The sequence below is a fragment of the Macaca nemestrina genome, chromosome 18 (genome assembly GCF_043159975.1).
Source record: "Macaca nemestrina isolate mMacNem1 chromosome 18, mMacNem.hap1, whole genome shotgun sequence".
In the NCBI taxonomy this organism is placed as follows: Eukaryota; Metazoa; Chordata; class Mammalia; order Primates; family Cercopithecidae; genus Macaca; species Macaca nemestrina.
The window spans coordinates 88,653,494-88,670,870 of record NC_092142.1 but is presented as its reverse complement, the minus strand read 5'-3'; the positions used below and the strand labels follow the sequence as shown (position 1 = coordinate 88,670,870).

The following is a 17,377-nucleotide window of genomic DNA, read 5'->3' as shown; positions in this document are numbered from 1 at the left end:
AACACCCGTGGGGCCCGAAGTACGCGCGGAGGGGGCCCGTCGCCGGAAGTGCGGCCGCGTCCCTTCCGGCGGTCCGCTGCTCCGGCGGCTCCCGCACCCGCGCCGGCTGCGTTCCGGGCTCCCGGGCGCCCGCCCCGCCCCTCGGCTACCGCCGCCGCCTCCCCCGCCCGGCGCCATGGCCGCTGCGGCCGGGGACGGCACGGTGAAGCCGCTGCAGAGCGCCATGAAGTTGGCCAACGGGGCCATCGAGCTGGACACCGGCAACCGGCCCCGGGTGAGGCGGGGCGGGGGCGGGGCTTGGCCGCCGAGGGTGGCCCCTGGAGGGACCCCCGCCCCGGGAGGGCGAGGACTGGGCCGGCTCGGGCTGGGGACGCGGGGGCAGGCGCCAACGGGGACCCCCCGCGGTTCCCGGGCGAGGACGGGGGCGGGGCGCAGCCGGGCGTGCAGTGACCTTGGACAGCTCAGATCCTGCCGGCCTCGGCTTTGCAGTCCGCTCGCTGAGCCGGCGCATGAGAGCCTGGGCTCCAGCTGTTGAGATGCAGCGGGAGAGTCCCCAGGCCACCTTCCAAAACCCGTGTGACGAGCAGGTCCATGCGTTCGTGCACTTTTCTGGGCAGAGATGGTAGATTTAATCCGGTTGCCACAGGGGACGGAATCCAGAGAAGGCCACATGCCCGCTCGTTTGTGAGACTTTGCAGTCGCCTTAGGAAGGAAAAGCAGGCCGGAGGGGTGTGGCCCGTTTCTGAGATGGGGCCGAATCTAAGGTTGGCGACCAGGTAGAGAAGCCGGCTCAGCCACGCCCGGCTGCCCACGGAAGGAAGGAGCCTGCCTGTGCCTAGGAGAGGCCTCGTTCCTGAATCTGCCGCTTTCCCCAAGTTGGTTTTTAGGGCAGCAGGTGCCTCCACAAGTCAGAAATCCTGCCTGGATTGTATTTTGTCTTTTTCTCTGAGGCGTAGATTTAAAGATAGGTAACTTAACAGCTGGGGATGAAACAAACACACCATATTGCTGGGCGCGGTCGCTCACGCCTGTAATCCTAACACTTTAGGAGGCCTAGGCGGCAGATCACCTGAGGTCAGGTGTTCGAGACCAGCCTGGCCAACGCGGTGAAACCCCGTCTCTACTAAAAATACAAAAATTAGCCAGGCGTGGCAGTGCACACCTGTAATCCTAGCTACTTGGGACGCTGAGTAGGAGAATCACTTGAATCCGGGAGGCGGAGGTTGCAGTGACTCGAGATCCTGCCACTGTCCTCCAATCTGGGCGACAGAGTGAGACTCTGTCTCAGCAAAACAAACCACCATACTCTGGTTCCGATGACCTGCACCTTGTCAGAGGGGTCACACGGCCTTGAAACGTAACAGTCACATGTTCTAGGCTCCTGTGTACACTGGGAATACGTAACTCAGGGGTTCTGGGAAAGGGATTTCTCAGAACTTAAGCCGGGAAGTGATTTGAAAACTTCCAGTATCACTCCCTTTATCCTCTCAGGAAGTATTTTTTTAAGCCACTGAGTGAATCACCCTTGAGTTGCACAAGAAGGAAACGCCGCATAGAGTGAAAAATGACAGCAAACTGCTGAGGTCACTTCCCCAGGCCCACTGAATGAGAACATCAGTTCCTGTGGAGAGAAAGGCAGTGAGAGGAGAAAGTGAGGTCCAGCTCGTCCCTGGCTCGCTCTCTCTCTCAGGTTCTGATGTGTTTTCCAAGTCTGCAGAGCAGTGATGCTGCCTGTGCCCCAGGCAGAAAACCGTGTTCCGGCTGCAGCCAACCACTGCAGGCTCAGTGTCTCTGGTCTATCTCAGAGATAAGCAGGTGGTGGGTGTTCCTTGCTTATCCCACAAGGGGACCCGGAAGGAATGATGGAGTCACTTCCCTCCACAGGCCTGACCCCACTGTTCTCTTTCCTGGACACAGGAGGCATACACAGAATACCTGAGGACCATCCACTATATCTCCCAGGCGTTACTGGAAGAAGTGGAAACCACTAAAGGTACGGCTCAGCCGGCCGGGCGTGGTGGCTCATGCCTGTAATCCCACCACTGTGGGAAGCAGAGGCGGGCGGATCACCTGAGGTCAGGAGTTCGAGACCAGCCTGGCCAACGTGGCGAAGCCCCGTCTCTACTAAAAATACAAAAAGTAGCTGGCCGTGGTGGCGGGCACCTGTAATCACAGCTACTCGGGAGCCTGAGGCAGAAGAATCACTTGAACCCAGGAGGCGTAGGCTGCAGTGAGCCGAGATCACCCCATTGTACTCCAGCCTGGGCAACAAGAGCAAAACTCCTTTTCAAAAAAAAAAAAAAAAAAAAAGTCATGGCTAAGGCCTGCTGCTCCCTCCATGCTGGACAAATTGTGGGCGGCCTAGGCTGGGCGCGGTGGCTCACGCCTGTAATCCTACTACTTTGGGAGGCGAGGCAGGTGGATCACAAGGTCAACAGATCGAGACCATCCTGGCTAACACGGTCAAACCCTGTCTCTACTAAAAATACAAAAAAGCCGGGTGTGGTGGCGGGCACCTGTTGTCCCAGCTACTCGGCAAGCTGAGGCAGGAGAATGGCGTGAACCTGGGAGGCAGAGCTTGCAGTGAGCCAAGATCACACCACTGCACTCCAGCCTGGGTGACGGAGCCAAACTCCATCTCAAAACAAACAAACAAACAAAAAAAAAATTGTGGGCAGCCGAGCCATTGATGAGTGCCAGGCTTCAGGGGGGGCTCCTGTATCCTTCCAGCCTGACCATCTGTAGCAGGTGGACCGGCCCACACTCAGTGTGATATAGTGGCAGGAAGGGACGAGTGTTGTGGGTAAGAGGATGGAGATTGGGGTGTGGCAAGACACTGGCTCCAGTGAGTGGCACAGAGGTGGGGCAGCATTCCAACAGTGGGGTGTGCAGAGGCCCTGAAATAGGAGTGGGCGGGGTGGGGCTGTGTGCATGCCTTGGGTGGAACTGGGGCTGTTCTGGTGTGAAGGAAAACTTGAAGAGGCTTTGAGGGAGAGACCAGCCTGGAAGCGGAGCCTCAGGTGAGGACTGAGGATGGCGGTGGCCGGACCACCCAGGATGGGAGCAGTAAACGGTCTGGAGATGTGTCCTGAGGGTGGAACAGAATAGACTTGCAGGAGGCACATGGTGACAGGAGCAGACTGGCGAGGGGGGGAACAGAAAGTTCCATGATGAACACATTAAGTTTGAGGGGGCCACCAGCCACTGGATATAGCAGCACAGAGGTCAGGGGGAGCTAACAGTTGCCCCAGCTCCCTAGGGAACCAGTGAGCTCAGCTGAGCTCTGGCGCTCCAAGATTGAGGAGTTGGGTGGAGGAGTGGCAGAGGATCCCCTGGGGAGAGCAAAGTCCCAGAAGACAGAGGAACGCCTGTGGCCCACCACATCTGGCAAGGTGGGGATGGGTAAGGGCAGTTTCCGAAATCGGGGCCAGATAAGAAAATGGGAGTCTGTGAGAAGTTTTCTGTGAAAGGCAGCAGGGAGGTGGGTCAGGCGCTGGGGCAGTGGGTCCAGGGGTGAGTCACAGAGGCAGCTCCCATGTGTGCAGAAGGGCTGTGTGAGCAGGCCCGTGGTCACATGCAGAGGTGCTCCATGCCAAGCCTACAGGAAGGAAGGACTTTAGGGACACAGCCAGTGGGAGACGGGTGAGGCAGTTCCCCTCAGCACGTCCTTGTCTCTGTAAAACAGCCACTTCCCATTTAGGGTCTAGGCTCTGACAGGCCTTGATGAGGGACACACAGACTTAGCAGGCTCAGGAGGCAAAACCAGGGCAGATGATTAGAGATGAGTGGGTGGGGGGGCTTGCCCGGGGTCCACGGTGGGGCAGGGGGCTTGCCTGGAGTCCATGAGGGATAGTGGGCTTGCCCGGGGTCAGTGGGGAGTGGAAGGGGCAGTGGGCTTGCCCAGGGTCCATGGGGGGGCAGTGGGGGATGGGGGGGCAGTGGGCTTGCCCAGGGGCAGTGAGGGGTTGGGGGGCAGTGGGCTTGCCTGGCTTTTCCATTGCCTCATTTTATCTCAGCAATAGGTAACGGTGATAGAGCCAACTGTGACCAGCCTTCTTGTCCCTCCTCCAGAAGCTAGGGAGACTGTGCCCCCGGACACCTCCAAGATGCTGAAGCTAGCGCAGCAGTGTCTGGAGAGGGCCCAGTCAACGGCCACCAAGCTTGGTGGGTCTCCTGCAGTAGGCGGCTCTCCTGGGGCATCCCCCAAGCCTGCATCTCCTCTGTGGGATGTGGGCCCACCGCTTGACCTCTGGCTACCAATGGCTTGCAGGGAAAACACGCCTGAAGCCAACCATGCCTGCCGCTGCTCCCATCCCCCAGCCTGCCGGCAGACACCGCCGCGTCTACTCCGACGAGGGAGGGAAGCTCTCTCCTTTTCTGCCACCCGAGATCTTCCAGAAGCTTCAGGGGGCAGAGTCACAAAGCTCTAAGAAGTAAGATGGGCAAGACGGGAGTTGGGCTGAGCCTGGGATTGGGTTTTTGAGGCTGAGGAAAATGAGGTGATCACAGTGAATTTTTTAAAAATGAATCCCAGAATGGGAATATCCTCTTACCTGATACAGCCAAATGCAGGCTGGGCACGGTGGCTCATGCCTGTAATCCCAGCACTGTGGGAGGCCAAGGCGAGCAGATCACCTGAGGTCAGGAGTTCCTGACCAGCTTGGCCAACGTGGGGAAACCCTGTCTTTACTAAAAATACAAAAATTAGCCGGCTGTGGGGGCGTGCACCTGTAATCCCAGCTACTTGGGAGACTGAGTCAGGGGAATCACTTGAGTCTGGATGGTGGAGGTTGCAGTGAGCCGAGATCACGCCATTGCATTCCAGCCTGGGCAACAAGAGCAAAACGCCATCTCAAAAAAAAAAAAAAAATTAGGCATAGTGGTGTGCACCTGTAGTCCCAGCTACTAGGGAGGCTGAGGTGGGAGGGTGGGAGGCTCACTTGAGCCTGACAGGTTGAGGGTGCAGCCGTAATGGTGCCAGTGCACTCCAGCCTGGGCAACAAAACGAGACTCTAATAAAAAAAAAAAATTAGCTGGGAACAAGAATAAATTACATATATATGTCTAAGTACACGCATATGTACAAAAGTGAGCACACAAGTTTATAATAGCATAGCAGACATAGCTGAAGAGCAAATTCATGTATTGGAAAAAAGGTCAAAAGATATCCAGAATGAATCACAGAAACAAAAATTAAAGACAGAAAACAAGAGATGGAGCTGGGCGCGGTGGCTTACACCTGTAATCCCAGCACTTTGGGAGGCCAAGGCAGGCGGATCACAAGGTCAGGAGTTCGAGACCAGCCTGGCCAATATGGTGAAACCCCGTCTCTACTAAAAATACAAAAATTGGCCGGGCGCGGTGGCTCAAGCCTGTAATCCCAGCACTTTGGGAGGCCGAGACGGGCGGATCACGAGGTCAGGAGATCGAGACCATCTTGGCTAACACGGTAAAACCTCGTCTCTACTAAAAAAAAATACAAAAAACTAGCCGGGCGAGGTGGCGGGCGCCTGTAGTCCCAGCTACTTGGGAGGCTGAGGCAGGAGAATGGCCTAAACCCGGGAGGCGGAGCTTGCAGTGAGCTGAGATCCGGCCACTGCACCCCAGCCTGGGCGACAGAGCGAGATTCTGTCTCAAAAAAAAAAAAAAAAAAAAATTAGCCGGGCGTGGTGGCGGGTGCCTGTAGTCCCAGTTACTTGGGAGGCTGAGGCAGGAGAATCGCTTGAACCCAGGAGGCGGAGGTTGCCATGAACCTAGATCATACCAGTGCACTCCAGCCTGGGTGACAGAGTGAGACTATGTCACACACACACAAAAAGAGAGAGATGGAAAGCCTAACGTGTTCACTGGAGTTCCAGAAAGAAAATGGGAGAGAGGCATTATTAGACGTTAGAATGGCAGACAGTTGTCTAGAACATCATGATGAAAAATACAGACACAAATGCAAAAAGCCCAATGAATCCCAAGTGGGAGAGACAAGAAGGGCCCACTCTGTCCCTGCTGTGGTGGCGCCTGGCTTCCCAGTCACCTCGTTTCTGCAAGTGTGGCTTCAGGGCAGGGTGGCCAGGAGCCAGGCTCTGTCTTTCCTCCTCCTTGTCCCCACCACCACCCTCTACTGTCCCTGACAGTAGGAAGGTAAGAGGGACGGAAGCTTTCAAGGTGGAGTGGCTGTTAGGAACTGTCTAAAGGAGGCAGAACGCTTCTTCCTTTCACGGGTCACAGACTGTTCTAGCCGTTTGACCCATATAGTGCCTTTAAAGCAGGGGTGTCCAATCTGTTACCTTCCCTGGGCCGCGCTGGAAGAACTGTCTTAGGCCACACATAAAACACATTAACACTAACGATAGCCGATGAGTTTTAAAAAAAAATTGCAAGGCCGGGCTCAGTGGCTCATGCCTGTAATCCAGCACTTTGGAAAGCCAAGGCAGGCGGATTACCTGAGGTCACGAGTTCGAGATCAGCCTGGCCAACATGATGACGCCCCCATCTTTACTAGAAACTATAAAAATTAGCCGGGCGTGGTGGCACACACCTGTAATCCCAGCTACTTGGGAAGCTGAGGCAGGAGAATCACTTGAACCCAGGAGGCGGAGGTTTCAGTGAGCCGAGATTGTGCCACTGCACTGCAACCTGAGCAACAGAATGAGACTCTGTCTCAAAAAAACAAACCAAAAAAATTGCAAAAAAACAGGGTTTTTTTGTTTTTTTTTTTTGAGACACAGTCTCTGTCATCCAGGCTGGCATGCAGGCACGTGCTACCACGCCCGGCCAATTTTTGGTATTTTTAATAGAGACTGGGTTTCACCATGTTAGCCAGGATGGTCTCAATCTCCTGACCTCGTGATCTGCCCGCCTTGTCCTCCCAAAGTGCTGGGATTACAGGCATGAGCCACTGTGCCCAGCCCCCAGTGATGTTTTAAGGAAGTTTAGGAATTTGTGTTGGGCCACATTCAAAGTTATCCAGCCCTCGGGTTGTTGCACAAGCGTGCTTTAACAAGATTCATGGCCGGGCGCGGTGGCTCAAGCCTGTAGTCCCAGCACTTTGGGAGGCCGAGACGGGCGGATCACGAGGTCAGGAGATCGAGACCATCCTGGCTAACACGGTGAAACCCCGTCTCTACTAAAAAATACAAAAGACTAGCCGGGCGCGGTGGCTGGCGCCTGTAGTCCCAGCTACTCGGGAGGCTGAGGCAGGAGAATGGCGTGAACCCGGGAGGCGGAGCTTGCAGTGAGCTGAGATCCGGCCACTGCACTCCAGTCTGGGCGACAGAGCGAGACTCCATCTCAAAAAAAAAAAAAAAAAAAAAAAACAAGATTCATGCTGTTGCCAAACACGTATAACTGATCTCCATAGAAGTCCAGTGGTCCAGCTTCTCTTGAAAAGCCAAAAGTCCTGGCAATACCAAAACCTGTTTTTTTGTTGTTGTTGTTTTTAACGTTTTTTGTTTTGGTTTTGGTTTTTTGAGACAGAATCTTGCTCTATCACCCCGGCTCAAGTGCAGCGGCCAGATTTCGGTTCACTGCAACCTCGCCTCCCGGGATCAAGCAGTTCTGCCTCAGCCTCCCGAGTAGATGGGATTACAAGCGTGCACCATCAAGCCCACTAATTTTTGTATTTTTAGTGGAGATGGGCTTTCACCATGTTGGCCAGGCTGGTCTCGAACTCCTGACCTCAGGTGATCCGCCTGGCCTCAGCCTCCTAAAGTGCTGGGATTACAGGCAGGAGCCACTGCACCTGGCCAAAATCTGGGTTTGGGAAGAGGAAGCAAGAAGGGGCAGATGTTGCAGCCCAGGCCAGATAGCTCCCCTCCTCTTCCTCCTCACCTCCTGGCCTCAGAGCAATCCGGGAGGATGAGAGAGGCTCCTCTGGTGGCCAGACACCACTGGGCTTCCTGGGGTCTAGAGGTCTAGACAGCAGCTGTCACATTTCCAGAGAGCTGACGCCACTGGAGGAGGCCTCCCTGCAGAATCAGAAGCTGAAGGCTGCGTATGAGGCCCGAATGGCCCGGCTAGACCCCAGCCAGGCCATGCAGAAGACGTCCCTGGTGAGTGCGGGCTGCAGAGGGCCTGGGGGGGCGTCGGCGCGGGGTGTGGGGGGCGTCGGTCTTACTCCCTCCTTCCCCGCCCAGACCCTCTCTCTACAGCGGCAGATGATGGAGAACCTAGTGATCGCCAAAGCCCGGGAGGAGACAGCACCCTTTCTGACCACCCGAGGGGAAACTCGGTGTGGCTTTGAGCCAAGGGCAGAGAAGGGGACAGCGAGGGGGGCGGAGGTTCCAGGGTCGGGGTACAGGGCTGAGGGGCTTCCCGCTTTGCAGAGGCATGGCCTCAGGGGAAGGTCCTCACCCCCATCCCCCAGGCTCTCTGGCTCGGCTCTCCTGGCTTGAGCGCAGGCTACCTTCTGCCCCAGAAGCCTCACCTGGGGACAGCCCCTCATTGAGGGGGGGGTCCCTGTGACGTCTCGGCCTCTCGGAGTGTGGGACGGGGTTGGGAACCGAGGGCCCGCTCAGATCCGACGCTCGGCCCCTTGACTCTGCACCCAGCTCCAGAGAAAGATGGAGGAGCGCCGGCTGCGGCTCCAGGAGGCCGCCAACAGGTGGGATTCCTACCCGCCCCTGGGGCGGCGGCGGGGAGGGCCTGGCCCGGGGACCCACCACGTGCCTTTCTCCCCAGGAGGTTTTGCAGCCAGGTCGCCTTGACCCCGGAGGAACGGGAGCAGCGGGCCCTTTACGCCGCCGTCCTGGAGTACGAGCAGGACCACGTGCGTCCCCCTCCGGCCCAGGCTTTGTAGGAGGATCCCGGCGAGGGGGCGGGGCCAGAGCCGAGTGGGAGGGCCCAGTGAGGGGGCGGGGCCACAGTCGCGTGGGAGGGCCCAGTGAGGGGGCGGGGCCAGAGCAGAGTGGGAGGGCCCAGTGAGGGGGCGGGGCCAGAGTCGCGTGGGAGGGCCCAGTGAGGGGGCGGGGCCAGAGCAGAGTGGGAGGGCCCAGCGAGGGGCGGGACCAAGGCTGCGTGGGGGTGGGGTTTAGCGAGGGGGCCAGACCAGGGGTCGCGTGGGAGGGTCCCAGCGTGGGAGGTCCCAGCAAGGGAGCAGGGCCAGGTTCACCTAAGGTCTCCCTCAGGTGGGGGCGGGTGCGGGGCGCGGGGCGCTGGCGCTGGGTTTCTTGCACCCAGGACGGGCTCCCACAGTCTCTAGGGGTCGGCATTGGTGGGAGGTGAGGCGCGTCCGGTCGTGGCGGACCCACTGTGCTTTCCTTCAAGGCCACTTGTCCCATAGGACTGGCCGAAGCACTGGAAGGCCAAGCTCAAGAGGAGCCCGGGGGACCTGTCACTCGTGACCAGCCTGGTCTCACACCTGCTCAGGTAGCTGGGCCTTCAGGCCCCGCAGAGCCCCTGCGCACCGGCCTTGGGCGCCTCTCCCTGGTGCCAGGTGCGGGAGAGGGGCTGGACTGACCCAGGGACCCTGTGCCCCGGCCACGTGGACACCGCAGCTCCCTTTGCGCCGAGGGCGGTTCTCGGCTTCTCTAACCTCCCCAGCGCGGGCGGGGGCAGACTTTCCAGCATTCACGGTCAGGAGGTAACGCGAGTCACTTCTCTGAAACCGGGCGTAGCGCAGCGCAGCGCCTGTGGATGCCACGGGGAGGCCGGGGCCGGCCGCGTTCTCACGCCCTCCTCTCCCGCAGCCTCCCCGACCACCCGATCGCGCAGCTCCTGAGGCGGCTGCAGTGCGCCGTGTACAGCGCCCTGTACCCCGCCGTGAGCAGAGCAGCCGCGCCAGCCCCGGGCTGCTGCCCCCCGACCCCCAACCCCGGAAGCCGACGGCTGCGGCCCTCGCAGAGCCTCCATTGCATGCTGTCCCCGCCGGAGCCCAGCGCGGCCCCGCGGCCCCAGGACTGCCCCCCCACGCCCCCACTCCAGCCCGGCCCCGTGGGGCCTCCCTCGCCCCTGGGGGACACCGCATCTGGATTGCCGGACAAGGACAGCTCATTCGAGGACCTGGAGCAGTTCCTGGGGACGTCTGAGCGGCAGGGCCAGGGCCGTGGGGTGCAGCCGGAGCCCCAGCTGCAGCAGCTGAAGAGCGCGGTGGAGGAGATCCACAACGCCATCGGTGAGGCCAGGCCCTCGCTGGGAGAGCGGCCGCAGCTCTCCACCCCTGCTTGCTGGTCCATTTCAAACTTGTTTGGGGAAGGGTCTGTCGATCAGAGCCTCTGATCAGACTCATGTCCACCCAGCCTACGCCTCAGCCCTTCTCATTTTGGAAATAGACTGGTAGCGACGGGGTTTCACCATGTTGGTCAAGCTGGTCTCAAACTCATGACCTCAGGTGATCTGCCCACCTCGGCCTCCCAAAGTGCTGAGATTACAGGCGTGAGCCACCACGCCCGGCCTAGAGTTTTCTAAGAACCAGTGAGGGCCCCCGACAGCACCCCCAGCGGCGATCTCGCTGTGCTGCCCACACACTGAGGAACTTGGCCAGGGTCCCCACCCACAGGGGTTGATTCTAAAGTCTCCCCTGGTCCCTGCGGTTTTGGGTAAAGGCCCTTTTGAGAAAGGGATCGTTCTCCGGTGTTTTCTCAGGCTGCTGGCCCAACAGGGCAGCAGCCGTAGATGACAGTTTCTGGTCCCAGACTCCCTGCCCTGGGCCAGGAGGGTCAGGGGTGGGTGCAGGAGGCTTGAAGGCGGTGGAAAGAGGACCAGACAGGGCCCTCTCCCCTCTGCTCCTGGACACTGCCAGTTGGTCTGCCTCTCAGAGAGCTTGCTTGGGCGGAAGAAGGCCCCATGGCTTAGAGCCACTTGACCCGGCAGGGGAGGAACCTATGTGGACGTGTCTGGCTCTGTTCCCAGCAGACAGGCTGCTCTCGCTGACCCTTCTGGCCTTTGAAGGCCTAAACACAGCTGCCTCCAAGGACCGCTGCCTGGCATGCATTGAGGAGCCCTTTTTCTCCCCGCTGTGGCCTCTGCTACTGGCCCTGTACAGGTATGGGCCCAGCCGTACAACCACTCGTGTGGCCTGGTGTCTCCCAGGAGGCCTGCCCTGCTCCCTGGCACTGTCTGCTCCCCTCAATGCCCCCTAGCCTGTGGCTTTCCCTGAGGCCATCCTCAGGCGCTTCCAGTTTGCAGGTAGGACTGTGGGCACCCTCCCGTGCCTGGCATCTTGCGAACACTGGAGCTCTTTGCTTGGGATACATCGTCAGTTTTCTCCAGGCCTGAGCTCCAGCCACAGCCCTGCTTCTGTCCCTGGGGCAAGGTCCCTGGGGCAGCTTAGCCTGGTCTCTCTCTGCCCCAGGAGTGTGCACCGAGCCCGGGAGGCTGCCCTGAGCAGGAGCATGGAGCTCTACAGGAATGCACCCCCCACCGCCATTGGCATCCCCACCAAGCTCCTCCCCCAGAACCCTGAGGCCAAGGGGGCCATTGGCTACCCCTACTGCGCTGCGGCCCAGGAGCTTGGACTGCTGGTCCTGGAGAGCTGCCCCCAGAAGAAGCTGGAGTGCATAGGTCAGCAGGGGGAGGGGCAGGCTCCCATCCCAGTAGGTGACCTGGAGCCTGTGTCTTCATCACTGAGCTTCTCTTGTCACGTGCCGGTGGGGAGGGGGGAGACCAGGAAAAAAGTGGAGTCTGAGCAGTGTCCCCAGGGTCACCGCAGCTCTTCCCAGTCTCAGCAGTGTCCCCAGGGTCACCGCAGCTCTTCCCAGCCCTGCACACCAGGATGTGGGCGGGTGGGTGGGCGAGGTATCAGGGGTGGCTCAGGCTGCTCCTGAAACGCTGCCTGTGGTGCAGTGCGGACCCTGCGGGTCATCTGTGTCTGCGCGGAAGACTACTGCCCCACGCCGGAGGCCACACCCCAGGCCGGGTCCCAGCCCATCGCTGCAGCTGCCATGTGAGTCCCAGGAGGGTGAGGTGTGGCCAGGCAGGAAGGGCCATAGAAAGGCAATGGTCACAGGAGGGACTGTCTTCCTGCCCCTTAGCCTCGTGCCAGCCGGCTGCACTGTACAAGCAGGAGGGGCCGTGTGGGCCCAGCCCTGGCTCCGCAGTGCAGTTTAGGGACAGCCTCACCACACCCAGGGGGCTTCCTGTGCCTCGGGACAGGAAGGCACAGAGATTGCGGCCAGCACGGCCAGGATGGCTCCACAGCTGCTGGGTTTGTGGAGTGAGAGGCCCCTGGCCCCAACCCACGGCCACTGTGCCCTCCCCACAGTGGTGCCGACGACCTGCTGCCCATCCTGTCCTTCGTGGTGCTAAGGAGCGGCCTCCCTCAGCTGGTGTCAGAGTGCGCGGCCCTGGAGGAGTTCATCCATGAGGGGTAGAGTCCGGCGGGGGCAGGGCAGGGGTCTCTGTGGGAAAAGCAGGGACCTCATCCCTCAACCTAAACGGTGGTTGTCAGTGGCATCTGGGAGGGCAGTGTGTGGCTCCGTCACAGCCACGCCTTTGGACAGCCCCTGTGGGTCTACCTGCAGAGTGCCTGCTGCCACATGTCCCGTGCCTTCGCTTAGCTCAGCCTCTCCCCAACAGCAGGAGCTGGGGGCTGCCCCAAGCAACATCTGCCTGGGGAGGGGACAGTCAGGGGATCGAGGGGCATCCCTGGCTCTGCCGTCCAAGGACAAGCACAGAGTGGCTGGGAAAGGCCCCCTCTAGCCCAGCCGCCCTGACAGCCCCACCTGCACACCCTCAGCACCCAGATCCTGAACTGGGAGGGCAGACACTGCCGTCTGGAGGGCCGGGGTTGTCCCTCTGTTCCTCCAGATGACACCGGCTGCCCCTGCCATCCGTGCAGGTACCTAATCGGAGAGGAGGGCTACTGCCTGACATCACTGCAGAGTGCCCTGAGCTACGTGGAGCTGCTGCCCCAGGGAGGCCTGGCCAAGTAGTAGAGCCAGACCCCAGGGCCCCTGCAGGGCCCGGCCTCGCCTCCCAGGGCCATCTCTCCTGCACCTAGAGCCACGGGGTCTACTGAGGACCATCCTGGAGCCTCACGCTGCTCTGCACACGGCGGGGGCTTGTCCACTGTGGTGTACTCTCCGGCTCTTGCCCCTTCCCCACCTCACATCTAACCCTGGAGCTTGGGGTTGGCACCTCTGCCCCAATAGAGTGGGGCTGAATCAGCTCCAGGAGGAACCTGCTCACCTGTGCAGGCCTCAGAGAGGCCCCGAGAAGGGAAGCTGCGGGCTCCGGTGGGTGCGGGCTCAGCGATGAGCATCTGGCTGGGTTTGCTCAGCGCCTCACTGGGGCAGCTCCTGGGGAGCGTCAGGGAAGAGGGGTCCCTGAGCCAGCCAGCGGTGGAGACGGCAGTCCAGTTTCTGTCCCCTGTGACCCCTAGAAGGGGAGTTGTAGCCCCATGAACTAGTTTCTTGTCTGGATCAGGAACAAGGGCCGGCTGGTGCCTGGGGTGCACCTGGTGGGAGGCTGTGCTGTTCGCTGATGGGCGGGGACATCCCTGCAGGGTCCAGGGCTCTGAGCCCAGGACATTCCCTGCCCCTTGCTCACCTTGCCTGTGGGCTGTGAACATTCCGGGACCCTGGGCATCTTCTCCAGGTCCGTGCAGCCCAAGGGTCAGCCCTCTTTAACTGTCACATGCTGCCCCCACCCAGCCTGAAATAAAGAGGTCACTGCTGTGCTTTGCCGTGTGGCTCCCTGAATCCCCACCCCACTGGCCAGGCAGCACAACCACCCCTGCTGCCCATGGCAGAGGCCGCTGAGGATGTGGGGGAAGGAGCCACAGCCCAGCCCCAAACCAAGCCTGGCGCCACCTCTTGAGCATCTGTCAGCCTCCAAGACCCTCTGGATAGAAGCAGGATCCTCTTGGGGCTGTTCCTGGCCAGGCAGGTGTGGGTTTCACCCTCTTGGACAGGAGAGCTCCGCAGGGCATCAGTGGGTGGGAAGGAGGGAGGTGAGGCTGGGGTCCTAGGTCATCACTGGGGACCTAAGCCCAGAGCAGTCACCCGAGGGTCTTGGGAATCATCACCGTTCTGTGCATGGGGACACAAATGCTCTGAGGTGCACAGAAGGCCGCCGTGGACAGCATCTGCCGGGGGGTGTGGGCAGATCAGGATGTAGTGTTCCTCAAGAAAGGCACCGCCAGCAGCTTCAGATGACATGAGGAGGCAGGTGGCAGGGCTGGTGGGGTGGAGGTCCCAGCCCTCGATGCTACCAGAAGCTGGCTGTGGGGCAGTGTCGCTGTCCTCGGAAACAGTCTTAAAAGCAGTAGCTGTGGACGTCGCTCAGATGCTCTGTGCTTGCACCCTCAGGAGTGGCTGGTTTACCCCCGAGGACCCCGTGGGGAGACAGAAGAAGTGTCTCTGGGTGGGGGCAGAGCTGGAGCATCTGCCCCAGCCCTTGATGTGAACCCCAGCTGGCCATGGTGCCTTGGAGCTTGGGTAGGGTCCCTGCTCCGGCCTCAGTGTTGGGTGTCTAGAAGAGGGGATTTTAAAGCCTGCTTCATGGAATGGTGGAGATGAGCTGTGTCTTGAACAAATCCTGGCGTGGGAGCACCTGCTGGTTTGGCATCGGGCCACACCTGCAGCCTGAGCACTTTGGGGGCCGGGAACGTCCCGGCTCGGCCGTCTCCCTGGCACTGAGAGCCGGCAGACGTGTTCAGGTGCTGCTGCTTGCTGCGCAACTTTGCCCTCTCTGAGCTTGCGGCTCCCCCGTAAGACAGGAATGAATAATATAATTCCTTTTAGAAATCCTACAAATAAAGAAAAAACTAAGAGCCCCAATGAGAAAAACAGCAGAAGCTGGCCAGGCATCGTAGCTCACACCTGTAATCCCAGCACTTTGGGAGGCCAAGGTGGGCGGATCACGAGGTCAGGAGATCGAGACCATCCTGGCTAACAAGGTAAAACCATGTGTCTACTGAAAATAAAAAATTAGCGGGTCATGGTGGCAGGCGCCTGTAGTCCCAGCTACAGCTACTTGGGAGGCTGAGGCAGGAGAATGGTGTGAACCCAGGAGGCGGAGCTTGCAGTGAGCCGAGATCGCGCCTGCACTCCAGCCTGGGCGACAGAATCATGTCTCCCTAAATTCCAGTGTTGAGATCTGAACCCCCAGGACCTCAGTGGGACTGTGTTTGGAGACAGGCTGTCTACAGAGGTGATGATGTTAAAGTAGGTCACCAGGGTACCTGCTGTCTATAGTTGGTGCCAACTGTCGGCTGGGACCTCAGGGCTGTCAGAACAACAACCTGAGGACTGGATGGGTCTCCAGCAGCTGCCGAAACGACCACAAAATGGGTGCCTTACAACAGCAGAAATGTTCTCTCTCACCATTTTACAGGCCTGAAGTCAAAATCAAGCTGTCAGCAGGGCTGACTCCCTCTGGAGGCTTTAGGGTAGAATTCCTTTTGCCTCCAGCTTCTGGTGGCTCTAACACAGCTTGTGTTACCTTAGCTCACGCTCCCTCGTCCCATTTTGCCTCTGTCTTTAGGCGGTCTTCTCTCCAGTGTGTTCATATCTAAGTTTTCCTCTTCTCATAAGGACACCAGTCATATTGGATTGAGAGGCCATGCCAACCCAGAACAACCTCATCTTATCTTGATTCTGTCTGGAAAAGCTACTCCAAAAAAGTCCCAGGAATAGGCTCCAGGTGAATGTGAATTTGCAGGTGGAAGTTTGCAGCCCAAAACCTCCGCACACGGCTATGGCCTTCTCACTCTCGTGGCTGGGTTCTGAGGGTATGTGTTAGTCTGTCCTCATGCTGCTGTAAACAGCTGCCTGAGGCTGGGTAATTTATAAAGAAAAAAGGTTTAATTGACTCACAGTTCCACATGGCTGGGGAGGCCTCAAGAAACTCACAATCATGGCAGGAGACGTCTCCTCACAGAGCGACGGGAGAGACAACGAGTGCCAAGCAAAGGGGAGAACCCCTCATAAAACCATCAGATCTCGTTCCTTTCACTATCACGAGAACAGCATGGAGGAAGCTGCCCCCATGATTTAATTATCTCCACCTGGTCCTGCCCGTGACTTGTGGGATTACAATTCAAGATGAGATTTTGGGTGTGGACACAGCCAAACCTTATCAGAGGCTAAGTATCTCAACACAAGGCCGGGGTGTGACGTGTTTATGATCTAGCCTTGGAATTCACTCCAGCTCTATTCCATGGGTTGAGGCAGGTGCAAAAACCGGCCCAGGCCCATGGGAGGAGAGCTAGGCCCACTGCTGATGGATGGGCTGGTGCCACCAAATTCAGGGAGGACGAAGGCAGAGCAGTTACCTCCACCCTCCTCCGCATCAGAAGAAGAATAAAATAAAGGAGTTGAGGCTTACGAAGTTAGCTGCCCCGAGAACTGGTGTGGACTCATGGTGGCACTGGACACCAAGGCTGGGTTCAGTAAACTGTAAGTAAAAGAACTCCCTGTCAAGAGGTGGCCACCTACATAGGGAGATCCACCGACTCCATTACAATTTTTTTTTTTTTTTTTTTTTTTTTTTTTTTTGCAGACGGAGTCTCCTGTCACCCAGGCTGGAGTGTAGTGGCGCAATCTTGGCTCACTACAACCACAACCTCCGCCTCCCAGGTTCAAGTAATTCTCCTGCCTCAGCCTCCCAAGTAGCTGGGATAACAGACATGAGCCACCACGCCTGGCTAATTTTTTTATTTTTAATAGAGACGGGGTTTCACCATGTTAGCCAGGCTGGTCTCGAACTCCCGACCTCAGATGATCTGCCTGCCTCGGCCTCTCAAAGTGCTGGGATTACAGGCATGAGCCACCGCTCCACGATCACAATATTTCTAAGATGCCAGCAGGGAACTAACTGCCAAATAAAAATTCTAAGAAAAAGCGGGGACCTCGCCGCCCAAGCCCAGAGAAAGTTTCAACAAACTTGGGCCTTGGTTTTGGTGGCCTGGAGAGGTGAGGGACACAGACGTGAAGGAGCAGAGCCTGTCCAAAGCGGGGGTGTGGGGTGGGGGTGTCTCGGCTGGGACCTCCAAGGGTCTCCCTCATCGTCCTCTACTTCTGGGCAATGCGAGAAAGTGCCTTTAGCACAGAACAGAGGAACCCGAGCGAAGAAAACGTCCCCGGGAAGCCGTGGCCCAGATTTAGCCTGGATGGATCCGGGGCCCAGGTCAGCTTTTAGCTTAGAGAGGGGGCGGCTTCGCCCTGCCTCAGAGACCCGCCCAGACGATGCTCTCAAGGGCGGCAGATGGCAAGTGCAGGAGGAGGCCGGGAAGCGGAGCCAGCAGAAATAGAATCTGAGGTCCCCGCACCCACCTGAGGCTGCTGTTTCAGACGAGGCTGAAAGGCTTGTCCTTGCGCCCACCTTCCGCGCCGCGGGCCCCTCCCGCAAGGGGATGGCCCCGCCCGACAGGGGAGGCCCGCCCCCGGGTCCGGCCAATCCCCGCCAGGTAGTGCAGGTGGCCCCGCCCCACAGGACGGCTCTT

At 58.9% G+C, this 17,377-nt stretch overlaps 1 protein-coding gene across 3 annotated transcripts; it reads left to right on the top strand.

Annotated features, from left to right (window-relative positions):
• Nucleotides 1-37: 37 nt before the first annotated feature.
• Nucleotides 38-13,610, top strand: LOC105488872 (VPS9 domain containing 1). Of its 3 annotated transcripts, none has more exons than XM_011753372.2 (15): nt 38-274; nt 1,918-1,993; nt 4,072-4,164; nt 4,271-4,433; nt 7,934-8,045; nt 8,130-8,192; nt 8,544-8,596; nt 8,674-8,761; nt 9,275-9,360; nt 9,681-10,105; nt 10,846-10,975; nt 11,285-11,493; nt 11,776-11,875; nt 12,194-12,298; nt 12,770-13,610. In XM_011753372.2, the coding sequence occupies exons 1-15, from the start codon at nt 176-178 to the stop codon at nt 12,861-12,863; spliced, it is 1,896 nt and encodes a 631-aa protein (XP_011751674.2). In that variant the 5' UTR covers nt 38-175; the 3' UTR covers nt 12,864-13,610. The 3 variants fall into 3 exon arrangements, with proteins under 3 accessions (XP_011751674.2, XP_011751673.2, XP_011751677.2); XM_011753371.2 differs by having other exon boundaries at nt 10,843-10,975; XM_011753375.2 differs by lacking the exon at nt 38-274 and having other exon boundaries at nt 4,017-4,164; nt 10,843-10,975.
• The last annotated feature ends 3,767 nt before the right edge of the window (nt 13,611-17,377 follow it).